The 25,708-nt window shown below is 47.0% G+C and overlaps 1 protein-coding gene across 1 annotated transcript in view; it reads right to left on the bottom strand.

The window, feature by feature from the left end:
- TGFA (transforming growth factor alpha) overlaps nucleotides 1–19,112 on the bottom strand; it is a 53,740-nt gene extending 34,628 nt beyond the window's left edge. The window contains exon 1 of the mRNA XM_048513426.1: nucleotides 18,790–19,112. Within this exon, the coding sequence (XP_048369383.1) occupies nucleotides 18,790–18,832 (43 nt within the window). The 5' untranslated portion in view covers nucleotides 18,833–19,112. The remainder of the gene's footprint in view (nucleotides 1–18,789) is intronic.
- Between the last annotated feature and the right edge of the window lie 6,596 nt (nucleotides 19,113–25,708).

The following is a 25,708-nucleotide window of genomic DNA, read 5'->3' as shown; positions in this document are numbered from 1 at the left end:
CAGCCCAGCCAGGGTTTAGCACCCGCAAAGAAACAAACATCAGACCGATTAGCTCAATTGGGCATTTTGAGCTATTAAAAAATTAATCAACTCGCCATGTTCAAAGCAATGGTCTTAAGGGAACATGAAGGCATGGAAACATCTGGAAAACACATCCAACAGAGGTTTGAAACACTGGCCTACAGAGAGCCCTTTCACACAGGTAGTTTGATAGTTTCCCCTCTTCCCGTATCTTCACTACAACACTATGCAAATCAGCATATAAAAAGCTGCCTTCTGTAGAGTCAGACCATCCACTGGCAGATCCCAGGATTGTCTGCTTGGGGGCAAAGCAAGAATCCCATCAAGCTTCAGGCACAGATTTGGCTCCACCACCCAACATGCTCTTGGTTCTAAGTGCTCAAGACTGTATCTTGGCTCTGCTGCCTGCACAACATGTGCTGTGGCTCTGATTGATGGTCCCTAACGTGGGACTCATGGAATTTGGGTCTTGCACTGTACTACTGACTAAGTTAGGGAAGCATTCTGTTTTTATCTTGCTTCCCCAGTTTGTGGGGAAAGACAGCCATTTTTTTAAAAAAAATTAATAGTGCTAAAAGAACATCACAGCCACAATCATTGCAGTCTCCAAACTAAGTACTACCCTGTGCTGTTCAAGGTTGGTCTTTCGTTTGAGGAATATTGTGTTTACGTGGGGTTGGAAAAAGAGGGCTGGCAGGCATCTCATTCTACCACATTAGATGTGGAATTCTACCAGGTCCAAGTCACTAGAACAGGGGTCTGCAAGCTGCGGCTCTCCAGATGTTCATGGACTACAGTTCCCCTCAGCCCTGCCACTTGGCCATGCTGGCAGGGGCTGATGGGAATTGTAGTCCATGGACATCTGGAGAGCCGAAGGGTTGCAGACCCCTGCACTAGAACTTTATCCTGCTTTACTCCACCACTGACAGACAGAAAAGAAGCTTCTTTGTACTGCTCCCCCCACCGGAATACTTTAGAGATATGCCTATCTAGTTCTCTCGAAACTAAGCTCTGCTCTTATCTCCCAAGAGACTGCTCTTCCAATTAAGAATGTCAGCCTTTCCCCGGCCACCTGCTCCAAGTTACCCTGGATGCAGGGGAAGCTGTGAGAATTCAGACGCCAGAAACAGTCTTCCCACCCCCCACCCACCCCATCCCACCCCTTTGGGCCTTGGAAAGCACGGGCTGAGAGGCACAGGTAGACAGACCATCGTAACAATTTCATTAAAAAGAAAAATGCAACTTCACTTGTATTTGTAGTCACGGATTACTAAAAAGAGAACCACAAAGCTCAGCAAGGAAGGTCTAAAAATAAGCAATAAATGCAATCTCCTCCCTCTACAAAGATCAGCCAAGAGGCAGACAGAATTACCTTACAATATATAAAGGTATCTCTTTAGGGAGGTGGGTTGGTCTGTTGCATTTTAAGCTATGTTTTTAATTATGATTTGCAAGCCCCCTTGAACCATAAAGAATGGACGGATACAAATATTTTAATACTTTACTAATACCAGATTTCTTTGTCAGGCTGTACTTGGTTGGGCCTCTCTTTCTCAGGCATTCTTGTGTTTGTCTCACTTGCTCTCAAGACTTTCCCATTATAAACCCAGCCTTCCTTCTCAACCAGTTCCTCTCTTTTCACAGGCAACCCCTTTAAGCATCTCAGACAGACGCATAGCGGCAATGGGAACATCGGAGGTGGCTTGGCACCGCCATTGCTGTCACGTGTCGGGGCGGGGGCGGGAGGGGATGTGGGGCAGCTCATGCTCCGGGCGCAGTTCCCCCTCCCTTCATCACTGATCTCAGACCCCTCCCATTCTCCCAAAAATAACATTTCTGGGTCCCCTCTAGCAGATTTCTATGAACTCACTGGTCATAAGATCTGACTTCTGAGGATGCATGAAGCAACTTCTTGCACTATGGAAGGGCAAACCTGATCAGCAACCTTTTGCCTACTGTGAAGATGGCTCTACATTGATCTCTGAGCATTAACAGAGTGTACAGTTGCAATTTTTTGAATGCTACTATTTTGCTACACATCCTCTGCCCCTTTAAGTAAATTATGCTAACTTGATAAGAGACTGTTTGCAGAATAAGCAAGAAAAAAATAGTTTCCTGCTTAAAATATGAAGAGCCCTGTGGGCACAGAATGATAAGATGCAGCACTGCAGTCAAAGCTCTGCTCATGATCTGAGTTTGATCCTGATGAAAGTTGATTTCAGGTAGCCAGCTCAAGATTGACTTGGCTGTCCATCCTTCCAAAGCTGGTAAATTGAGCTTGCGGGAGGCAAAATGTAAACAAGTGGGGAAGGCAATGACAAACCACCCTATAAACACAGTCTGCCTAGTAAATGTGATGGGGTGTCACCCATGGGTCAGTAATGACCCAGGGCTTGCATAGGGGACTACCTTTACTTAAAATATAGAACACATGAATCATTCTGTGATTCAGCATCCTATACAAGATTGTGCACATGTATTGTTCCTCTGCTAAAGGTCCAACTGTGCAAAAGGGACATGGGTCAGTTCTATGCCATTTATACATGTTACCTTCATTTTGGAGAGTACATTCCTCCCATTATGCACACATTTTCCCCACTTTGGCACTCATCCCGCTCTCAGATCTGAGAATTCCCATGGTTTCCAAACGCTCTGCAAATGCAACTTCTTTTCTCCCTTCTTCAGGAAAGTGAAGGAGATCCCTATGTTGTGTTACCATTTCCTCAGATTTTTGCACTCCTTCCTGCCTTTCCCCACCCACACACACCCCAGTAGTTCCTCCCACTCTACCATTGCAGGATGATCAGAAGGTTAAGAACATAAGAACAAGCCAGCTAGATCAGACCAGAGTCCATCTAGTCCAGCTCTCTGCTACTCGCAGTGGCCCACCAGGTGCCTTTGGGAGCTCACATGCAGGATGTGAAGGTTTGGGAAGGTCTCCCCATTGGCTTCTTTTTTTAACAAAAAATTCACAGCTAAAGTCCCTTGATGGAGTGCTAAAACTAGTGAAATTGACAAGGCTGGGTTCATTCATAAAGATCTTGCAGGTCTCCATCATCTCTTCTCCCACACCCCCACCCCCGCTGCCACCGCTTTCTTTCCTCCCTCCCTCCTGCAAAATTTTTTTGCCTGTATTTCTTGGCATGACAGACCTTGTCATCAAACTGTTTCAGCGATCTACCAATAGGCAACCGACAACACACACACACACCCCAGAAGGAGGCAGGCAACCTCCCAAAATGGAGGTTGCATGGCAACAACAAAAAGGCGGGCAGACAAAATAGTGGATTGGTTCAGATGGGGAAACAAAGAAAAGTGAGGGGGGGGGAGAATGGTGTAAACAGGAAAACCCCACTACAAAGCAAAGTTGGAGAATCGACAGCTTCTCAGCCATGGGGTAAATAGTGCGTGCATAAATGGCTGTAGACTCTTCCCTTGTCAGCGCATTAGCTATAATATGTTTACTTCCAGCCATGTGTAAAGTTTTCATATTGATTTCCTGTATTTTCTAAAACCAGTGACAGGATGTCAATATTATAGAATTTTGCTGGTAGTCTGTAACCATTGCAAAGATGAGAGAGCAGCCGGGAAATCCTGAAATCCTGAAAATATGGTCTCATCTTATCCAATATGAAGATAACCAGCAGTCACGGCCCCTGAGCAGCAGATAAATTTCCTGCTGTGACAAGCAACTGAGTGCTTCACTCTCTTGCATTCCTGTGGCAATACAGTATGCCAGTGTCTGAGGCATCAGTTGCCATGTAAAAGTATTTGTCATCTGAGCTCTTGATACAAGCAAAGAAATTAAAGCTTCCTTTAACTGGTCAAAAGCAACTTGACACTCTGGGGTCCAGGACAATTTGTCAAGCATAGTTTTCTTTGAAAGGCATGGAGGGCTAGGGCAAAGGGTCCAAACAGGTAAAAACCTGTATTAATAGAGTCAGCGGTATGTAGTATTTAAGAGCAGCGGATTCTAATCTGGAAAACTGGGTTTTATTTCTCTCTCCTTCACATGGGTGGCAGACTCTAGTCTGGTGAGCCAGGTTTGTCTCCCTGGTCCTCCACATGAAGCCTGCTGGGTGATCTTGAGGTAGTCCCAGTGCTCTCAGAACTCTCTCAGCCTCATCTACTTCACAAGGTGTCTGTTGTGGGGAGGGAAAGCATAGAAGAAAGCCACTTTGAGATTCCTTAAAGGTAGAGAAAAAGCAGAGTATAAAAGCCAACTCTTCTTCTTCAACACACTGCTAAGCTGAGAAATGATTTAACCTGCTTCACAGTGGGTAAAGTGTTCACATTCTTGAACATCCCTCCCCCAGACACACTCCTTGTCTCATGTGAATACAACTCTTTCTCTCTGCATCCCAAATACACAACCTCTGGCCTAGCAAACTGGTACACACTCAATTTTATAGCAAGGCCCACCTTCTGAACTGCACTGAACACTTTTTTCCCAACAGACTACATGCCAAGCCATCTACTTACTAAGAATCTCAATGTCATTTACATTAGTTACAGCAAACTCCCGATCCCAGGGGTAGGGAACCTGCGGCTCTCCAGATGTTCAGGAACTACAATTCCCATCAGCCCCTACCAGCATGGCCAATTGGCCATGCTGACAGAGGCTGATGGGAATTGTAGTTCCTGAACATCTGGAGAGCCGCAGGTTCCCTACCCCTGCCCTATCCCATTCAACAGGCTGTTTACCTGCCTCTGAAAAGATGTTGGAGAATTTCAGAGTCCAAATGGAAGGACCTTGAACTCATAAAGGCAATCAGGTGTGATTGAAAAGCAGTTGCCCTGGCCTCTTTCTCCAAAACCATCTGTTATAATGGTAATCACCTTAACGGGCCACAGCATATCAGCCAAGTATCCATTCTAGACATGGTAAGCTTTTTATAATCCATGCAAAACCTTACTGAACTATCCAGCTTAGCCACAAGAACAACAGATGATGCCCAAGGGCTCATGATAGCTTAAATCAATATTAAAATCAAGCATGTCTTTAACGTCTTTCCTCATTATCACTTAAAGCCTTTCCATTAATTCTATTCAGAGAGAATTAGTGTAGTGGATGTGTTGATATAGTACTTAATGTGAACCATTTTCCCAGGCCCAATCCAAAAAATGGGCAAGAACTGTCAAAAAATTCACACAACATTCTTGTACAGACTCCTTCCAGTCATCCCAAATCCTACCTTATCAGAGGATTAGACCAACATGTCAACAAGGCCTTATTCCCATTCCTCCATACTGTTCACCTTCCTCAGCACCATCACATCACAATCAACAAACAGCTTTAGTACATTTACATAAACCACTTAAGGTTTTTCCCTACCCTGATCTAATGCAACAGCACACGTAACGGCATCCAGCTTGTCCTTAATCACTTACCCTATCCAATACGGCTTTCTTTCTGTCAGCATCTTGTCTCTTAGCTCGAATTCTTTTGAGGAGTTGGTTTTTAAACCCTGTTTTTCTATCCCATAAGGAGTCTCACAGCAGCTTACAATTGCCTCCCCTCGGTTCAGAAAGAACTGTGACTAGGTATGGGGAAGGGTTGCAAGCTTTATGAGCTAACTTTGAAGTTTTCTAGTGTCTTTCAAGTTAAACTCTAGTGTTACAAGGGACAGGGTGATCAGAACCTCTCTGTGAGCTAACTGGAACCATCTGCTAACCACAAGCCCCCATTGGACATTAGCCTTCCTTATTTTCATGAAAAATGGGGCAGGGGCCATGCTGGGGAATGGTGCTCAAAAGACACACATGTAGTTCCCTAGCCAGTTTGGAGAAAAGTGTGACTAACCCAAGGTCATTCAACAGGCTGCATGTGGAGAAGTGGGGAATCGAACTTGGTTCACCAGATTAGAATCTGCTGCTCTTAACAGCTACACCACGCTGGCTCTCAGGAGGCCATCGTCGCCACCCCAACTGGTTTGGCTAGCCTGGGCTTCTGCTGGAGATTTCCAAAGAAAACCTATATCCCTTAATCTCTTACAGAAATATGGGACTTAATATCCTACAGCAATGCCACTCAGAGGCTATTGTTAGTATGGCCTTCATCCCCTGCTTTATGAACCATTGGGTTTTCATATTATTCCTTACACTGTGTGCTACAAAATGCCAGTTTCCATGTTTGTATGGGTGGATAGCAGAGTGTCCAAGCTGAAAGCAAGCCTAAGGCAAAACAATCTGTTTGCAGAGATTAGATCTATGAGTTACTCCAGTGATACAGTCTGGACGCCTCATAACAAGGACATGCATCTTTGATTATCCCACCCTGCCAGAATACCGTGTTAACATAATGGAATCTGTAGAATGCCTGAACACCACACCTCGCTAAGCTGTTTTTTTGGAAGCCCCTGATACTGTGCTCTTGAGAAAACATTTCTCCAAACAATTGCCTCTTCCCTGCATTTCCCCCACCTCTCAGGTACGATCTCCCTAACAACAAAATCCCTTCCTGATTCACTCAAGCCTCAGCCAAATTTGAATACTTAAGGCAGAGACTTTAGGATGCACCTCTGCATAAACCATTCAAGGTATCACTGATATAATCTAGGACCAATTGGCCCCATTGTCCTGGGAAGTAGAGACAATAGATAGAGCTGCTAATTAGCTCAACCCCGCAAGTCCAGCAAGGAAACCCCAAGCAGTTGCTAAGTTTGAATTTCCCGCCTTACCTGCACAAAGGGGTATAAAAATACTGCTCACCAGAGCCTCAGTGCTCATTTCTAACCTGAACCTCCCTTGGTTAAGTTAGTGTGAGACACCATATATTGTCCTTCGCTTGAGTCCCTATGCTGGCATAGAGATCCTTGCCTTCTTCTGGAACTTCTCTGCAGATTTTAGGTAACGTATAAGTCCCCTGCTTCCCCAACTCCCATTCTATCATCCAACTCTATCCTTTTCCTCCCTATCTATATATCTGGGAACTGTGTGTATGTGCCTTAACGTCTCACTGTATGATTGCTTGCAAACAAAATTTATATAAACATATTTAAACTACAATTTGGTCTCTTTTGTGAATTCTCTGCGGATAGGTTTCAAGTCATTTCTGGTATAGTTGTCTAAAAAGATCCCTTCCCAGCCTACCTCTTGTATTGCCAAGCCAAGTAATTCCCCATTGCTATATAAAAATAAATTTGTATACTGTTAAGCTGGGTAACACTATGGAACCACGTGTATCTTCTAAGCACCATTCCCCAGCATGGCCTCTGCCCCAGTTTTCATGAAAATAAGGAAGGCTAATGTTTGATGGGGTCTGTGGTTAGAAGATGTCTCTTATAACACTACATTTTAACTAGAAGGACACTGGGCAACTTGAAAAGCTCACACACAGCTTTGTATCATAAGCCTGACTTGTAAACCCTTCCCCTCACCTCAGATACCCAAGGGTTGGCTAAGGTTTAACAGAGGTAGGGGAACACAAGCCTACCTGCACAGAATTATTCTGGTAATGTAAAAGGTTATAGTCATATATTAGTATATCATAATGTATTTGTGTTTGGTGGAATGGCACATAAGGCATACAGTAGTCATTTGGCTTTTTTGGTTGATGGTAATAGCAAATGTGGCTCACTATGAGCCACGGAGTACCACTGCACTACTGAGTTCTTTGCTTCTGGGACTGAACCTTCCCAATTTGCAAGACCTGCTCTACTCAGTTATATTTTGGGACAATTCAGGTCACTAGAAAATGACTAACAGCACCTAGTGAGGCCAGCTTGCCCCCAAGAGTACTACACATTGCAAAGCTTAACCAAGTCCACTAAACTTCATCCAATGCTTCTTAAGCAGCAAGAGATGCTTAAGTAGTCTTTCCCTAAGCTGGCCCTGATCCTACACCCCCAAGATCTTCAGTGAAATATACTTCCCTCTCCCAACCTGCTTAATGTTATTCCAAGAACAGGTCCAGGAGCCCTTCTATAGGAATTCCTCTACCTCCTTAGATTTTCTGTCTCCAGGTTTTCTGAGCCAATACTTGAACATTTGGTAGCCACTAATAATTGGAGACAATGGTCCCTGTCACGTTTCTACCCCCTGAAGCACTTTTCCCTCAACCAATGAGCTGCCAATATCAGACAAATCATCTTCCTCTTCTGGAGAAATGGCACTATCACCTGTGGTATGGCTAGTCTCTGTTTTATATCCCTCTATGCTCCACGACACTGCCTGAGTATTATGAGGGCTGCTTCCTTCCCAGGTGTCTTGAGCTCATCCAGTCCCCTAGATACTCTAGAAATAGTCTGTCGCAGCTGCCTGTGGCTTTTGTCTTCAAACAGCATAATTACAACCTCTCACCCCCATGATCTCAAGCTCCTTTGTCATTCCACCGGGAAAGTGGTCACAGGAACAAGAAGCAAGTGTACTGGAGCCTGTCAAATTCTGAAGGACTGCTGAGGTTCAATCTCAGACAGAGACAGACATCACGTTACACTGCACCAGGGAAACAGATGCTCCTGGTCTTGTTAGCCTCAGAATTAATCAGTATTTGACCACGACTGACTTTTGCACTTTCCACAAGTGTAGAACAATATGTGGGGTTTTCTGTGAGGCCTGGCAGCTCTTTAACCTGGAGTACAGCTGAAGGTTTATACACAGGCTTGGAGGCAAATGCTGGCAACTTGACATACACAAAACTTCCCCACAGCTGTAGCAGGTTCTCTCTTTCTGACTGGATAAACTGGCTGGCAGTGAGCCCCAGCCCCCATGTGCAATTCTTTTTAGGCATCCATCTTTTGGGGTCCCTTCGATTCTCTCCTAGATTGGGAGTTTCGACCTTCAGAGTCTTTCCAACTGAAGATCAGCTGGACTTTGGTTTCTGCCATTTTTACCAGATTTTACCAGATGTTTACATCCCTTGGAAGGCAGAAATAAAATGGAGTAAGAGCAATTAAGGTACTGAGCGTTCCTATGGATCACTTTCAGCTCCATCTGTCCACATATTGAACATCTTAGATTAGCTCCAAATTCAAGAAAGGATTGCCCTGCAGAGGTGCGACAGCCCTGTTGAGTCAGGGAAACAATTAGGCCCCAGACCTACTCAAATGGTGCTCTTTGAATACAGGGTACATAACAGATTTCCTCCCCTGAGGCATGTTCTGGAACACCACCTCCAATTCTCCATGGATCATATAGTCTTTCAAAGGAATAAGGAAACGTCACTGAAGTCCTTGATTTGCAATGCAAACTAGGCAAACAGTCTTTCTTCATCAGTTCCAGTGTCATTTTTCCACAGCAGTGAGCTATGGAATTCTTTTTTCTTCAGTGTTGAGGTAAGGTGTAGGACGCAAAACCACACAGTTCTCTTAATCTTACTTAGGGACAAAAATGGCACATGTTTCTAAATTTCTAAAGCCAAGCTCCCTCTGATCTCTTTTTCTTCAATGGTAATTTCTTCTAGCTGAAACATCTCACCACATTATTCAAGGAACCCAACAAAAAAATCATCTGCTCCCTCACAAATGGAGACACTGGAATGCTTCCGGCGTTCACCAAGTGATTTTTTTTTTTGGCAGGCCTCTTCAAAGAATTCTGTTTCACCTGTGTGATCTGGAGAGGGGGGGTAATTTCTCTTCTGTTTCCACCTTTGCAACCTCACCCTCAGGGCAATTCTTCTCTCCTTTTACACAGCACTCAAAAAGACAACATTCTAGTACAGCTAGGTCGTACCAAGTTAGAGATAGCCCAATTCAGAACAGATATTTTCACCTCCCCCTTTTCATAATCATGGGGAAAGCCAAATGAAGTTGGCTATTTATCTGGATTGTGGATACACTGGTACAGAAGGTATATTACGGGTATATTGGTACAGAAAGGTGTTTTTTTTCTCATCAAGTTATCACTGTAAGCTCAGGAATTCCATTTCATTTTCTCTTCATTTCATTTGGGCCGCTATTCTCTGCTTACTCATTGCCTTTCCAGCCTCAAAGCTCTTTCTCCTGTCTCTCTCACACCTCAACTGCTCTTACCTCCATTGCTGTACTCTAATCTTTTGAGCTCGATCTCTCTGACCAACTTTGACTCATCAGCGTATTACATCAAGAGAGCGCCTAATTCCTTTGCGCTTACATCTAAGATATGGAAACTGTTTTCTCTGCACTGTTCAGTTAATTCTGCCTTATTCACGAACAAATATTGGACTGCCAGTTTATTCCATTCCTACTCTGTAGAACTGTAAACCAAATAAAACACGGGAAATTACTGATCCATATCTCAATTTCTATGAGTCTATTGCTAACAAGTACTGAGGTCAAAGGATGTGACTTTTTTGTTCTGTTGGTTACCCTCCTCCACATCTAGGCAAACTGGAGACCAGCAGGCATAACTTGATCTGCAAGCTACTGCATACTGGTGAAGAAGATTTTTGATGCAAATTAAATGTTGCAAAGTGGTGATTTTTCTTCCACACAGATACTTGTGGGGGAAGTGTTATTTTACCACACAGGGTAATTAGAAGTTCACCCCATTAAGTACTGAGAATTCAAGTGCTCCTGCAGCTCATGATGGCTTGCGTAAATGTCTTGCAAAGGACAGAGCATACTGAAGAAGGCCGCACCAGATTACCAAGAAAAGCCTTTCAAAAGGCAACAGGGTCCGAATTTTAACACCAGTCTCAAAATATGTCTCGTAATTGGGGTTAGCTACACAACTTAAATCAAAATGAACTATTTTAAAATTATATCACATTATTTGTAACAGCTTTATGATTACAAGCACTTCAGATGAACTCTGGCACCCAACGGAACCATTATTAATGATCTGGAATATTGCTGCAATGACTGAACATAAATATTGATTAGGAATACAAAAGGACAGAACATCTAATACAACCTACATAAAGTGAACCGATTTGATTTCTATGGAGAAGAACCAAGATGGTTGACACTTTCCAGCTGTTTGATGAGACACTCTTTTTTTTACCAGACTCAGGAAGTCTTTGTTGATTTTATGCAACCCAAAAGCTCCTGCTTTTAGCCTGCCATGTCTCCATGCCAACTTTCTTTCACCATGGGATTCATGTGTAGGGTTTGCTGGGGAGCTCTTACCCCTAGAACTGACTTGGACTTGACCTGCTCAAAGCAGTGTCATATCATGCACCCGAGTGTGTCCTTTTAAAACAATGGGGTTTTAAATATCATGAGCTACCGTGTTTCCCTGAAAATAAGATAGTGTCTTATATTAATTTTTGCTCCCAAAGATGCGCTATGTCTTATTTTCAGGGGATGTCTTATTTTTCTGTGTTCTGTTCGTCGGGCATGCTTCCAAACAAAAACTTTGCTGTGTCTTACTTTCGGGGGATGCCTTATATTTCGCACTTCAGCAAAACCTCTACGACGTCTTATTTTCTGGGGATGTCTTATATTCGGGGAAACAGGGTAGTACATGTTTGCCCTGGTTTCCCACTTGTACTCCTGAACTCTAAAAAGGTGAAAAGTGTCACAAAAGCCAGTCATGAACAGAACTAACATGAAGACCCTGTGTAATGTACAAGGCCCACCTCTGCTTGGCTGAGCCCTTCCTCAAAGCTGTCCAATTGGCTACTGCCAGGTCTATTCTGCAGAGTGTAGGCACTTTCCAAAGTAATGCAACTGGATGTGATCAGCATTCAGAAGCTGGCTGGTTCCATAAGACTGCTCCATCCTTTTTCTATCTTACAAAGAATTTGCCAAGATACTAGGGCCCTTAACAATGCCCAGTGGCACTTACTTGCAAGTCACCACGCACTGGATCAGGCTGCATAGTATTTGTATGGTTCCTGTGCATGCTAACATCTGCAGCGGTTCAAAAGTAACATGGAAGAGAGGACAAGTTTACCCAGCAACTGGGTTCGAGGAAGTTGCTATCCCATGTACAAAACACGAGAGAATATAATTCAAAGCAGGCCTAGTTAAGGATGGGAAGTTCAACCACAACAGAAGTCATACTGCATAAAGAAAGGCAACAGAAGAGAGATGTTGGGTAAATGGAGCTTCCTGGCAAAAGAGTAATTTCCCAGCTTGAATAAGAGGAAACTGAAATACAGACTACACTCACACCAGCTGTCGTATAATTGGAAGAAAGCTCAACTTCAGTATCCACACTATTTAAGGCAACAGATGCTCAGTCAGTTATTTACCCTTGGTTGGAAAACCATAAGAATTGAATGAAGGAGGACCATGACCCCCATCTGCAAACAGGGAGTTATTTTTGGTTGTGGCGTTGAATCGTATGAAAGCAAGGTAGAGTTAGAGTATTGAAAGAAGAATACTGAGGGGTAGACCAGAACACAATAGCTCCCAAGTAAATCCAGAGAATCCTTTCTTGGCCACTTAACAAAAGGCTTCTGTAAGGTTACCAGGTTGCAGAACCACCTTCTGTTACAAGATCAAAGAATCCAATGTGACAAAAAGATATCAAAAGCTTATCTACTTTTTGTATCTAGCATGCTTTCTTTGATTTCACTTCTTTTATTGACAAGATATTTTAAGAATTCCTTGAAATGAGGCTCTCTTATCATCCCTTCTCTGAGAATCATTATTGTGTACAGGCTGGCTATACAACTGCTAAATAACAATTCAGCCCATTAGGAAACAACTTCTGTACCTTGCGTTGAGAGCGTAAATTAAAAGGGTTAGCCATGCCCATGTAATATCGATATAAGGCTACCCTCCATACCAGAGTGGATGCTGAGTGATCCTGGCTTATCCAGGTCATCAGAGGAAGCTCATGGCTGAAGGGGTCTTGCCAGCTCAATTAACTACCATGCTAGACCACTAAGCTACAATACCCAGATTTCCAATGGGAATTGTAGGTCATATGTTGAGACCGAGAGTGCGAATACACATCATCAGATATTGCAATAACATATTATGTTTCATCCACACAGGAAAATCCAGTCACAAATTACTGCTATGGTGCAAGAACAATGAACTACCCGATGATGTGTGGATGAAGCCTGGAATGGGGGAGACCCAAACTCCAATGCAACCCCTTGGGTGTCCCTGGATCCATCACTCTCCCAGCCTAACACACCTCACTCACAGGGCTGCTTTGAAGATTCAGCGGGCGAAGAATGAACATGTACATTTTTCTGAGTTCCCTGAATGAAGGAAGAATTAACTGACAGAGGTGGCGACCTCGCAATTGAAATTGACTTGTCTACTGAGGAAAGGGATTCAAAAGGCCACATCAATCATGTCAACTGGATTCTTCCCAGAAAGGCCCACTTTCAATTTCCAACTAGGGAACTTAAAATTTTCAAATACACCTCAGTTCCTTTACTCAGCCAGCAAAGTGGCAAGTTCTGGTGGCCAGACCTAGATAGTGGAGCGGAACTGCTACACGAAATTGAAGTAGGCAAGCAAACCAACAGGAGATGGTCCATGTAAGGCTGACATCAAGAAATGCAGATTGCCCACAGTGTCCACTGGCAAAGAGAAGGAGCACAGGGAAAGTGGCAAAACTCAGTGCCTGGGTAAATGGGCTTTGCATGTCCAACATCCCATGTCCAACCCACAATTAAAGGATCAGATGTGGCAGAGTTAAGAAAGATATCTCTCGTGGATACTTAACATTACTAATGTATATGGATCAGTGACCTGACTGGGCAGAAGACAGCGTCATTTTCAGCACATTTACAGAAAAACTGGAAGGTGGATTTATAACAAAGTAAGTTCCTCCAGAGACCTATTCAGCAACAGAACCAGACCAGGATGTACATAGTACAGCCCTGACAACTCTGCTCAGCCGCCAAAAGAGCCAGTCTGAATGACCCTCTAGTTTGGTTCCTAAAAGAAAGTGGTTCAAGAAAACAGGGTCAAGACTTTGGGGGCTCCGATAATTACAAAAACTGATTCATATTTTCCTTCAGCTGACATTTTCATGGAATACTTTAAATGAATGCGGTTGGAAATTTATGCCTCCTTAATTTAATTTTTAATTGAACAGACCACATCATTGTGAAATTCCTACCAAACCACTAGTTTAATACTTTTGGTCAGTATGATGTTAATTTTAGTTTTCCCTATTTCGCCAGGAAAAATTGGGAATAGAATATTCTGGTGCCCTGGACTCAACTACTGTTTTCCTGGGAAATTTCCAGCTGTAAAGGGGGTGGGGGTAGGAGAGAGACTATTTTGTTCACACCATTTTCTTCTGTAATACTCAGTCTGAATTGCTGGTCTTTGACCTATACAAGTTTCTTTGCCAAAACATTTACAGGTGTGCCTGGAAGATATCACAGCTTTGAAGGCAAAAGGAGGATAGGAACAGACCAGAAACTGGTGGTGGAGAATATGTAGAATTGCAACCAGCTTATGGTGACTCAAAGGAGTCTTCAAGGCAAGAGATGTTCAAAGGTGGTTTGCCACTGCCTGCCACTACATAGCTACCCTGGATTCCCATGGTAGTTTCCCATCTAAATAATTACCAGGGCCAACTTTGTTTAGCTTCCAAGATTCACAGAAACTAGGCCAGCCTAATACACTGGAGTTTACAGGAAACTGCTAACACTATACTGCACTTTGGAGGCCATAAACGTTTTGGAGCAAAAAGAGTCTCCAAATATACAAGTCTTGTGTGCAGACTGACGCAGTACACTTTAGATATAGCCAACTTAATCAACATGGATGGTTGTAAGTGGACATTTTGAAAAAGAGAAGGCATCCCGCAAATACTCTCATCAGGAAGTAGCTGCAGCTCACTGTCATGAGCCATTTTGCATATGGTTCAGCAACAAAATCCGATTTGCTGCCAAGTCAGGCACTGCTGCCAACCCCAGCACCTGATCAGTGCACGTGTAATTCCAAACACATTCAAGAGCACCACTATTTGGCAGTGTTCTGCAGTCGGTTGCTACTCTAGCACCAAAAATGGGTGCAGCTACATTGCCAGCTCTGACACCCATTTGTCCACCTTTAAGCATTTTCAGAACTCAAGCTGAAAACTGCAACTCTAGAATCAGCCTTAAAATATAAGAAGCAACCTTGGTTTCTCCATGTAGAGAAAAATTAGGATCCATACTACATAATTCATGAGGTAACTCCACATACCATGAAAAGCGTCACAAGATGTACCTGCAACATCAACAGCCAGCTTCCTAGCCTATTAGTAGAGTTATACAGCTCAAACAGCTCCTTACAATTAGATTAAGTACAGTGCTACACTGCTGTCCATCCTGGGAGCTCAGTATTCCCCTGTTCCACACCTTTTGCTGTGGGGGGGAAGGGACAAATTACCTATCCCACCACTGCATCTTTCAAGACAGGCCCATCAAGCACTGACTGCTGGCATGAGCAGCATGTGTGGTTGGGGGCATCAGAGATATAGCACCATGAAGAGAATTTCCTATTACCTGAAATGCATAATTTTCTGTGGCTAGTCATCAAACAAGACATACAGGCACAACTGAAACCAACTCTTAATACACCCAAGCATGTTCCAATTCAAGACATTCAACCACTGGCCCAATTCCAATCTCTCCAGACTTTGTTTGAGTCAAATTCAGTTTTCTTCAGTCCCCCCACCCCAATGCAGTGCACGTGTGTACATTTGGGTGTGGGGATAAATATTAACCTGGGACACAGCACACAACTGTCTGTATTAGAATAATCAAAATTAAGATAACCTAGTTGGGACTGTAGAGGTCCCAACGAGCAACAAGGCTTCTGCAAGAAGCATTTCTGTCTGACTCTAGTTGCAGCCTCGTGTCTGAAGGGCCCTTTTAAAGTTCACACACATATGCCCATCACTTCATGACTTGCTGCTGATTGTGCGAATCAGCACCCTCAAACAAGTATTGTGTTTGAGATGATGCAATAGGAAAGTTCCATCGGTGCCATTTGATCTGCAGGGGCCCCTGGCAGGTGTACATCAGTGCCATGTCGTCGCTACAGTCATCAACCAGCAAGCATGCATGATCCACCCATATGAGAAACAGATACCAAAATTAATTGCATCCAGCTGAAACTCTGACCCAGAATTTGCTATCGGAACACCAAAAGCAATTAAGTCCGTCAAGCGCAAGCTGAAATTTGCAGCCCAGCTCTCAGAAGTCAGTCCCAACAAATTCAGTCTCAATGGCTCCCTGAGCGAGCACCATTAGCAGCCCAATTTTAGAAGAAGACTCCAGTGGGAGATTCCTCAAAGAAAGAACAAACATGCTTTGGTTTATGTTACTCTGAAGTGTGTAATTTACACGGATAGCGCTTCAATCCAGATCTATTTTTATGGTGATCCTTTTAAAAGCAACAGTTCAGCTTCACTCCAGCAACTCTCCAGGACAGCATTCTCCAGAACTGTAGTCAAGATACCCTGACGGCCAACTCGACACGAAAAGATGCCTTGAAGTTTGAGGACCATCACTGCAGCAGAGGCATCTTTCTCAAGAGGAAAGGGGCCATCTTTTGCTTCCCCATCCCGATAGACTTTCCTGCATCTGGAAGTCACGATTTGCTGTAGTTGGATACTCCCCACACCAAGTCTGAACTGCATTTAGTCTTCCATTGTAAAGACTTCTCACATTGCAGACATTGCCTCTTACACTATGTACTGAATACCTAGCCTGATAAAGGTTTCTGAGCTTGGTCGGCCTTATTAAAAATGTATTCCAAAACTACTGCTCTACAGAAAGTGCTCAAGGGTCACTATAGTGAAAAAATAATGTGGGGAGATTAAGACAGGGGGCATTACGTTTTTAACTCTTGGATGTTTTTGACTTGTGCCTTCCTCAGCAAACACTGAGTTCTTGGGTTTCAAGCCATGTTAAAGCCAGGTGCTCACCTATAGACACAAAATGAACCTGCTTCTAACATCTTGAGACTGAAGGTTTTTTTCCTATCAACTCGAAGGCTTATGCATGCACTTCTGCTTTCAAATCTGTTGCATCTTTGTATACACCAGTGGTTCTCAACCTTCCTAATGCCACGACCCTTTAATACAGTTTCTCATGTTGTGGTGACCCCCAACCACAAAATTATTTGTGCCTCAGTTCTTAAGACCATCGGAAATATGTGTTTTCCGATGGTCTTAGGCGACCCCTGTAAAAGGGTTGTTCGACCCCCAACAGGGGTCGCGACCCACAGGTTGAGAACCTCTGATATACCTTATGGAGGGCAGATGTCCCCTCCTAGACAACCTGTCTCTCCATATTCTTGGAAACTTTCTGAGCAATCCTAGGAAAAGCTATACCCTGAGCATATTGACTTCAGTGTATTCAGAAAACTCACTCGGCTTAGAATTGCGCTGTTACACTGTTGAAAGTGAACACAAATGAACCTGCCTTATCCTAAGTCAGTACTGTCTATTCAGGACTGGCAGAAGCTTTCCAGGTCTTAGGCAGTGGTTTTGCAACTCACCTGCTACCTGATTCTTCTAACTGGGTTACCAGGGATTGAACCCAGGACCTTCCGCATGCCAAGCGGCTGCTCTACCACTGAGTTATGGCCCATCCCCTAATCTAGCAGCCAAGCTTTACAAATAATGGCTAAAGCCAAATCTTCTGCCAGCCACTTTGGCGACATCCTGCCAAAGCCAAGGTAGAATTCTGTTTCTCTGCTGTTTTGACCCCAAACACACCCTTTTGGATTTTATTTTTCCCATGTGCCAATTAAGTTTGTAGTTTGTTTTTCTACTATTTTCTCGTGAGATATACAGACTCAACCCTGTATCGTTCGGACAGTAATACAGCATTGCCCATATAAATGATGAACCCTATACATATACACTGCTACTACAGTAACCATGCTTATCACAAATTCACCCACAAAAGCCAGCAAGAAACAGAGATCCTGCTAACACAGCCATAATTATTAACCCTAAACAAAACCCAGGAATCTTTCCTCATTCCTCTTAAAGACCCAAAGTTGTACTGAAATGCAGCACCGTTTGGTTCCAAATCTCTCCCAGACAGCAAGAAAATCCTAAACTACTGCTAGCTAACCCAAATGGAGAGGGGGCGGGGAGTAGCTGCTGTTTTAAAGCGGTATTCAGCACTAAACTCCACACAAGAGTTTGGAGCCAAGTCTGATTTTTAAAACAGACGCCTGGATTTGCCATAGCATCTCCCACAAACCCATGTGCATAGACATGTGTTTTTTTAAAATGGTGTTTTCAAAAAAAATATATTCCTACAGCAGCCTATCTATAATTACTCAACCATTTAGCATTTGTTTTCTTTTTTTAAAAAAGACTCCTAATTAGTCATCACAAAAAGTGCCCCAGTCCATAGCCCTATTCCGGAGGGGGCGCCGCTGGGTAATTAAGGGCAGGATCCGGGCAGGCAAAGTCACCCTACATGAGACTGGCCTCCTGCCTGTCTTTGCAAAGAATCTGTTTACAAGAGGGCTCTCCAAAGATCACCAGGGACAAAAGACATCCCAGCATCCGTTGTCCCGTCACCAAAGCAAACCGTACGAGAAACACGGGGGGGAGGGGGGAGGGGGGAGAGCGAGAGAGCAAAGAGCTCTAAGCAGGGAAGGGGACCAGCCGACGCGAGGAAGAAGCGCACTCCAAGCGGCAGGCTCAATCCCACGTTACCTCCCAGTTTCGGGCCAGGTGGAAGAAACTTGGGAGGGAGCGAGAGAGCCACCCAGCCACCCTCTCTCTCCCAAGCCGCTCCCGGGCAGGTTGACTTCACGGTCAGCTCCGCGCGGGGCGAAGGACGCTGCCCTGGAAAGGCGCCCGGGGGTCCGCGGGGTCTCCTCGCCAGTAAGCGCGCTCCGGGCAGGCAGGGGACGGGGAGGAAGCGCAGCGAGCCCAGGAGGGAAAGGGGAAGACTCTGGCACTTACCGAGGGTGAGCAGAGCGAGCTCGGAGGCGACCCAGCTGACCATCTTGCCGGCTGCGGGCCGAGAGCCGCTCACCTTTCCGCCACTTGGCCCCGAGCGGAGCCAACCATGCCCGTCCCGGCCCCGGCCGAGGAACTGCTGCTCCCGCTTCTGCTGCTGCTGGAGAGATGCTGGAGGCCGCAGCGGAGAGGGAGGGAGGGAGGAAGAGAGGCCGGTCGGCTCCCCCCACCTGCACGGGACGGCCCAGAGGCGGCTTCCTGCGGCGCAACGAGGCTCTGCTGCTGGCTCCTCGCCGGCCCGTTTCAAGGTGCGCTCTGGCAGCCGGAGTGGCCCGGCCGCGCCTCCTCCTCCTCCTCCTCCCTCCCTCCCACGCCCCCCTGGCTGGTTGGCTCAGGAGCGGAGCAGGGCCGGTGCAGCAGGCCAGCGCTAGGGGGCGCCCGCGGGCAGCGCACCTGCCCGACTTCAGGGCGAGTTCCGACGTTCACGCGTGTACTCGTGCCTTGCAAGCACTTGGGAAGGGACTTTGGCGCGGCTTTCGGGCCGCAGGGAAGTTGCTTGCCTCAATCCGGTGTGAGAGGAGCAGCCGAGACCGGATTACCTTTTAGCTGCCCCCCCTTTCTCGTCCCCGATGCATGTTAAGTATTTAGGAGTATACTATATCTGAGCATGGAGGTTCTACTCTTAGCAATGAATATTCACCTGATTCTTTAGGAGAACTTCCCATTGAAAGAACGTGGTTGACCCAGGCCTGAACCAGCAAAGTAACGCTTCAGTTCAGTTCATAGGCCTTCTCTAAGATCCCTTCTGCACAAGCAGAATAATGCACTTTCAATCCACTTTCACAATTGTTTTCAAGTGGGTTTTCCTATTCTGCACAGCTACAAAGTGGATTGAAAGTGCATTATTCTGCATGTGCAGAAGGGACCCTAGAGAAGGCCTATGAACTGAAGGGTTACTTTGCTAGTTCAGGCCAAAGTCCCCCTCTTCCGGTGTTTTGTTTCTCCTGTGAGATTTCTGGAAGCCACCCAAACAGTCATGGAAGGCAATTGGCATGCTGGGCTGTCCAGGGCATATCAATCACCCTGGTGTAGTAGAGGGTCAGACCAGGATCTGGGACATCTTAAGATTGGATTTCCACTCAGTTGTAAGAGTTCATGAGATGTCCTTGAATCAGTCACACTATCTCACCCTTGACCTACTTCATAAGATTGTTGTAAGGACAAAATGGAAGAAGAATAAGAGTTTGGATTTAAACCCCCCTTTCTCTCCTGTAGGAAACTCAAAGGGGCTTACAAGCTCCTTTCACTTCCCCCCTCACAACAAACACTCTGTGAGGTGGGTGGGGCTGAGAGAGTTCCAAAAAGCTGTGACTAGGGGAGACTGATGATGTAAGCCGCTTAGAGCCCCCATTAGGGAGAAAAGTGGGATATAAATAACTAAACTCCAACAAGTATCTAGATACACACAAGTATGAAGGTGGCAGTTTTAAGCATAAGTATTTAGAAGTAAACGCCATGGAAATATGTGGAGCTGAAATCTAAGGCTGATTCCGCTTGGGCCAAAAACAGGGGTGTGAAAATGGTATGAAAACAGTATAAACCCTTTTGCACCATTTTAAACCCTTTTACACCGTTTTCACACTGCTGTTTTTGGCCCGTGCGGAATCAGCCTAAGTATGCCAGGATGTAGACTTCAAGCAGATTTATTTAAACCTATAGTAGCCCATTAGTGTTGCTTCCCTTCCCATTCAATGTGCCTTGGATTGCGGCCACAAAGAAATGGGGTGAGATTCCGCATGAGCCAGAATGTCCCGAGAAATGGGTGTTGGTCTAAGTTTTGGAGACCCATTTTGAGTCCACCCCACCCCACCCCCGCCATGGGAGCATGCTGCTGGGGGACCTTGAGTCAGTGATAAAGAGTGTTCAGAGGATAAAGTGGAAGCGCCCGGTCCCTGGAGAAGGTGGAGTATAGATGATGTAAATAAATCAGGTAAAGCAAAGAAATGCCTTTATGATACAGACCTGAATAGCTGTGCAGGGATGAGCTTTCTTTCGACATTGTACAAAAGCTAGCAAATCGGTTTTTCAAGTGGAAAGGTACTCAGATGGGTCAGGCTTCCGAGGTTGCTTAAGATTTCATACTTTGGCTACTGATTAGCAGGATTTGTCATTCCTTCAACAAAGGGCCTTCCTTGCTAGCCAGCTGCCTTGCAATTCCTACATTGCATCATTAAACACAAGACTGAGCCATTTTTCAGCCCAACTGATCAGAAGGACAACACCCCCTACCCTTAGTCATCTAGGTAATTGGCACCTGCTTTATTGCCAGGCTGCCACAATGAGCTGCAAAAACAAACACAACCAGAAACCAGAAAGTGCGTGTGATCAGCAGACAAGAATGTCTCCCAAGACCTTGGAGCATTCCTCTCCAAAGGTGAAATTGTGGCAGCAAAGTATCCAATATGCACAGAAGATGGGCTAAAAACAGGGCTGCATGCTTTAGAATGAATTAATGCACTTGCTAACATTTGGATTGAATTGCCCAGAAGCAGTTTGTTTAAAAGCACTTTAAAAAAACAGTTAATAAAGTGGGACTGAATTTTGTTTTGTTTTGTACAGGGCCGCAACAGTACCATAGAATGAAAAAAGGACCATATTAAGGCTGTGCTCCTAAAAAAAATTTTTTTCCCAGGAGTAAGTCCCAATGAATAAAAAGGCAACCTTCTGAGTAGTCAAAATATATGAAAAAAGCGGGGGGGAGGGGGAGCCAACATAATGAACAAGCTAGGTTAGTAACCAAGAAGAAATGGATGTGAATGGATGGGGGCTCCTCATTACACCTAAAACTGTTTAAGAAATTTCTTGGAGGCTTTAATATTGTTTAGTAAGCAGCAGCTCATCCCCATTTACACTCTAAAAACAAATTCTATCGTGTATTGGTCCGTGGACCTTAACTCTTTTCACTTTCATTCTTGCTATTTACAAGATTCATATGTAACCTTCCTGGCTGGAATAAACATTTTTGACAATGTTGTTTGGATTGCATTTGTGCGCAATAGCTTTCCCTCTGAGGATGACCGATTCTGATCAAAATGTGTTAGGTGCTTGCATTATTTGCTACTTAGGTGATCTATATCATTGTTTCTATATGATTGCGTTATTGGTGAGATCTATATGATTGTTTTTCATTCTGTTTTTTATTACTATAGAGTGTTTTTAACTTAAAGATGTGCGTACTGTGCAATAAATGTTGATTATATAATTTATTTCATTTTCTCCTTGGTTCCTATCCTTAGTTTCTACACTTCTGAGTAAACCTGCTTAGGATAGCTTTTTAAGTAAGCCTTTGCTTTGAACAATTACATATTATGGGAACTCTTGGCACAAAATTCAATTAAAGCCATATTAGAAAAAAGAAGAGGAAGAGGAGGAGTTTGGATTTATATTCCCCCCTTTCTCTCCTGTAAGAAGACTCAAAGGGGCTTACAATCTCCTTTCCCTCTCCCCCACAACAAGCACCCTGTGAGGTAGGTGGGCTGAGAGAGCTCCCAAGAACTGTGACTAGCCCAAGGTCACCCAGCTGACATGTTGGAGTGCACAAGCTAATCTGGTTCACCAGATAAGCCTCCACGGCTCAACTGACAGAGTGGGGGTCAAACCCGGTTCTCCAGATTAGAGGGCACCTGCTCTTAACCATTCTATACCGTGCTGGCTCTCACTAGAGGGAGAAAGGAAGGCAGGCAGTCAGGCAGTTAAGTAGCTCTGCCCTGATCTCCAGAAGGCCCCCAGAGCTCCCTGCTCTCACCCTCTAGGATTATTAGAGGGCAAACAATGTTCGGCTCTTATATCAATAGCACAAAACTTTGCAAGTGGATGTAAAACATCTGTAAGGGATCATAGGGACCACCTTTCTAACTGTGAAATGAAGTCCTTTTCTGAGAAAAGAATTGAATCACCTGGTTTCTTTCCAAACCAGAAGGCAAAATTTTCAACCAGCCACTGTAGCTATAAATCTTTTACAGGTATCTTGGTGTACAGGTGATTGTGAGTCGGTGTGGTGGTGTTGTAGTTAGGTTGTCAGACTAGGATCTGGGAGACCTACAGTCAGGGTTCTCCTCTGCAATGGAAGCTAACTTGAGAACCTTGACACATCACTGTTTCAGCCTAGCCTAATAAGGTTGTTGGAAGGATAAAGTGGAGGTCTCCATTGGGGAGAACAGCAGGGTATAAATATACAATAAATAAATAAGTCTCTCTGTGCTATGCCCTGACCTGGATAGCCTCAGGCTAGCCTAATCTCATCAGGTCTCAGAAGTTGGTCTTGGTTAGTATTTGGATGGGCAACGTCCAAGGAATACTAGAGGCATGACATAGAGGCAGGCAATGGCAAACCACCTTTCAACACCTCTTGCCTTGAAAACCCAACAGGGTCCCCATAAGTCAGTTGTGACTTGATGGTACCAAAAAATGCTACAAGAACCTGCTGATTTTTATAAATAAATCTACTATGTTAAAGTCAGAAGAGCAGGATGAGCATTTATTCCTAGTCAGTTGGCAACCCCGCTTCCCTGGTTATTTCCCCTCCTCTGCATGCTGGTCACCACTGTATTTATTTATGTAAGCAGTATGTCCTTCTGTCCTAATCTGCTGCCCACTGCTTCTGTGAGTCAGTCATCGGTGAGGGTGATTGCTACATGCCCGGAGGAGAGTACTTGGCAATCTGGAGTGATTCAGGGTGAATTATCAGAGTGGTTTGGCACTAGAGGGGAGAAAGGAAAGGGGAGGCGATTTCTGCAGTGATTAAGAGGAGGAAAATAAACAAACAGCTTTTGATGGGCCAACAGTTCTGTCCTAAGCACAATTACACCCTTCTGAGTCTATGCACATCAGTGGGCCTTAAATGGCATTACTTAGGGTATTCTGCTCAGTGTAGCACTGTCAGATCCTGCCTAGGGGGTTTGATGAGCCAGTCTACATAAGAGTAGTCAGATGCAAAGGTGGGCAGGAAGGAGGAATCCCCATTAACAGTTGGAATATCCGCAGGAACCCCCTTGATGTCCTCCTTTGCTATTTTCATCTTTTTTCACTCCTTGTTCACCAGACAGAAGCCCTGTTGCCTGTGCTTTTAGCCACCCTGATATCAATTACAGTGGATGTATTGATAGTTCATATATTCCATTATTGGCAGGGATTATAACGTTAAAGAAATGGTGGTATCTCATGTATCAGTCATCCTCCTAATTCCAGAGGCGTAAAATCTGGCTGTTGTAATTCAGCAATACAGGAAAGGTACTATGTACATGCTTTGTGATACTCTCTTTTGAATTCTTCTTGGGCCAAGTTGGGGAATTCAAAGCAGATTACTCTTCAATTCTATTTGCTGCTTTTCTTTTTCTTTCTTCTTTGTCTTTAAGTTGCTTTATGTGGGCAGCAAGAGAGAGAGAAGGTCATAACAGGCACACTTTTCTGTTCTGTTCCTAAAAGACTGGGATATAAAGCCCAAAATATCTTCGTACCTGAGCTAAGAAAAAGATCTAAATGGCACCCTACTTAACGTCTGAGGGGCCATTCCATTGTTAAAGTCTCCTATGCAGGTCCCACTGAAATGACCAGCGTAGCAAGGGGGGTCCCCCCACCCCCCCCCCCCCCCACCCCCCCCCCCCCCCACCCCCCCCCCCCCCCACCCCCCCCCCCCCCCACCCCCCCCCCCCCCCACCCCCCCCCCCCCCCACCCCCCCCCCCCCCCACCCCCCCCCCCCCCCACCCCCCCCCCCCCCCACCCCCCCCCCCCCCCACCCCCCCCCCCCCCCACCCCCCCCCCCCCCCACCCCCCCCCCCCCCCACCCCCCCCCCCCCCCACCCCCCCCCCCCCCCACCCCCCCCCCCCCCCACCCCCCCCCCCCCCCACCCCCCCCCCCCCCCACCCCCCCCCCCCCCCACCCCCCCCCCCCCCCACCCCCCCCCCCCCCCACCCCCCCCCCCCCCCACCCCCCCCCCCCCCCACCCCCCCCCCCCCCCACCCCCCCCCCCCCCCACCCCCCCCCCCCCCCACCCCCCCCCCCCCCCACCCCCCCCCCCCCCCACCCCCCCCCCCCCCCACCCCCCCCCCCCCCCACCCCCCCCCCCCCCCACCCCCCCCCCCCCCCACCCCCCCCCCCCCCCACCCCCCCCCCCCCCCACCCCCCCCCCCCCCCACCCCCCCCCCCCCCCACCCCCCCCCCCCCCCACCCCCCCCCCCCCCCACCCCCCCCCCCCCCCACCCCCCCCCCCCCCCACCCCCCCCCCCCCCCACCCCCCCCCCCCCCCACCCCCCCCCCCCCCCACCCCCCCCCCCCCCCACCCCCCCCCCCCCCCACCCCCCCCCCCCCCCACCCCCCCCCCCCCCCACCCCCCCCCCCCCCCACCCCCCCCCCCCCCCACCCCCCCCCCCCCCCACCCCCCCCCCCCCCCACCCCCCCCCCCCCCCACCCCCCCCCCCCCCCACCCCCCCCCCCCCCCACCCCCCCCCCCCCCCACCCCCCCCCCCCCCCACCCCCCCCCCCCCCCACCCCCCCCCCCCCCCACCCCCCCCCCCCCCCACCCCCCCCCCCCCCCACCCCCCCCCCCCCCCACCCCCCCCCCCCCCCACCCCCCCCCCCCCCCACCCCCCCCCCCCCCCACCCCCCCCCCCCCCCACCCCCCCCCCCCCCCACCCCCCCCCCCCCCCACCCCCCCCCCCCCCCACCCCCCCCCCCCCCCACCCCCCCCCCCCCCCACCCCCCCCCCCCCCCACCCCCCCCCCCCCCCACCCCCCCCCCCCCCCACCCCCCCCCCCCCCCACCCCCCCCCCCCCCCACCCCCCCCCCCCCCCACCCCCCCCCCCCCCCACCCCCCCCCCCCCCCACCCCCCCCCCCCCCCACCCCCCCCCCCCCCCACCCCCCC

Source organism: Sphaerodactylus townsendi, linkage group LG12 (assembly GCF_021028975.2).
Source record: "Sphaerodactylus townsendi isolate TG3544 linkage group LG12, MPM_Stown_v2.3, whole genome shotgun sequence".
Lineage (NCBI taxonomy): Eukaryota > Metazoa > Chordata > Lepidosauria > Squamata > Sphaerodactylidae > Sphaerodactylus > Sphaerodactylus townsendi.
This window is presented reverse-complemented; position numbering and strand designations above follow the sequence as displayed.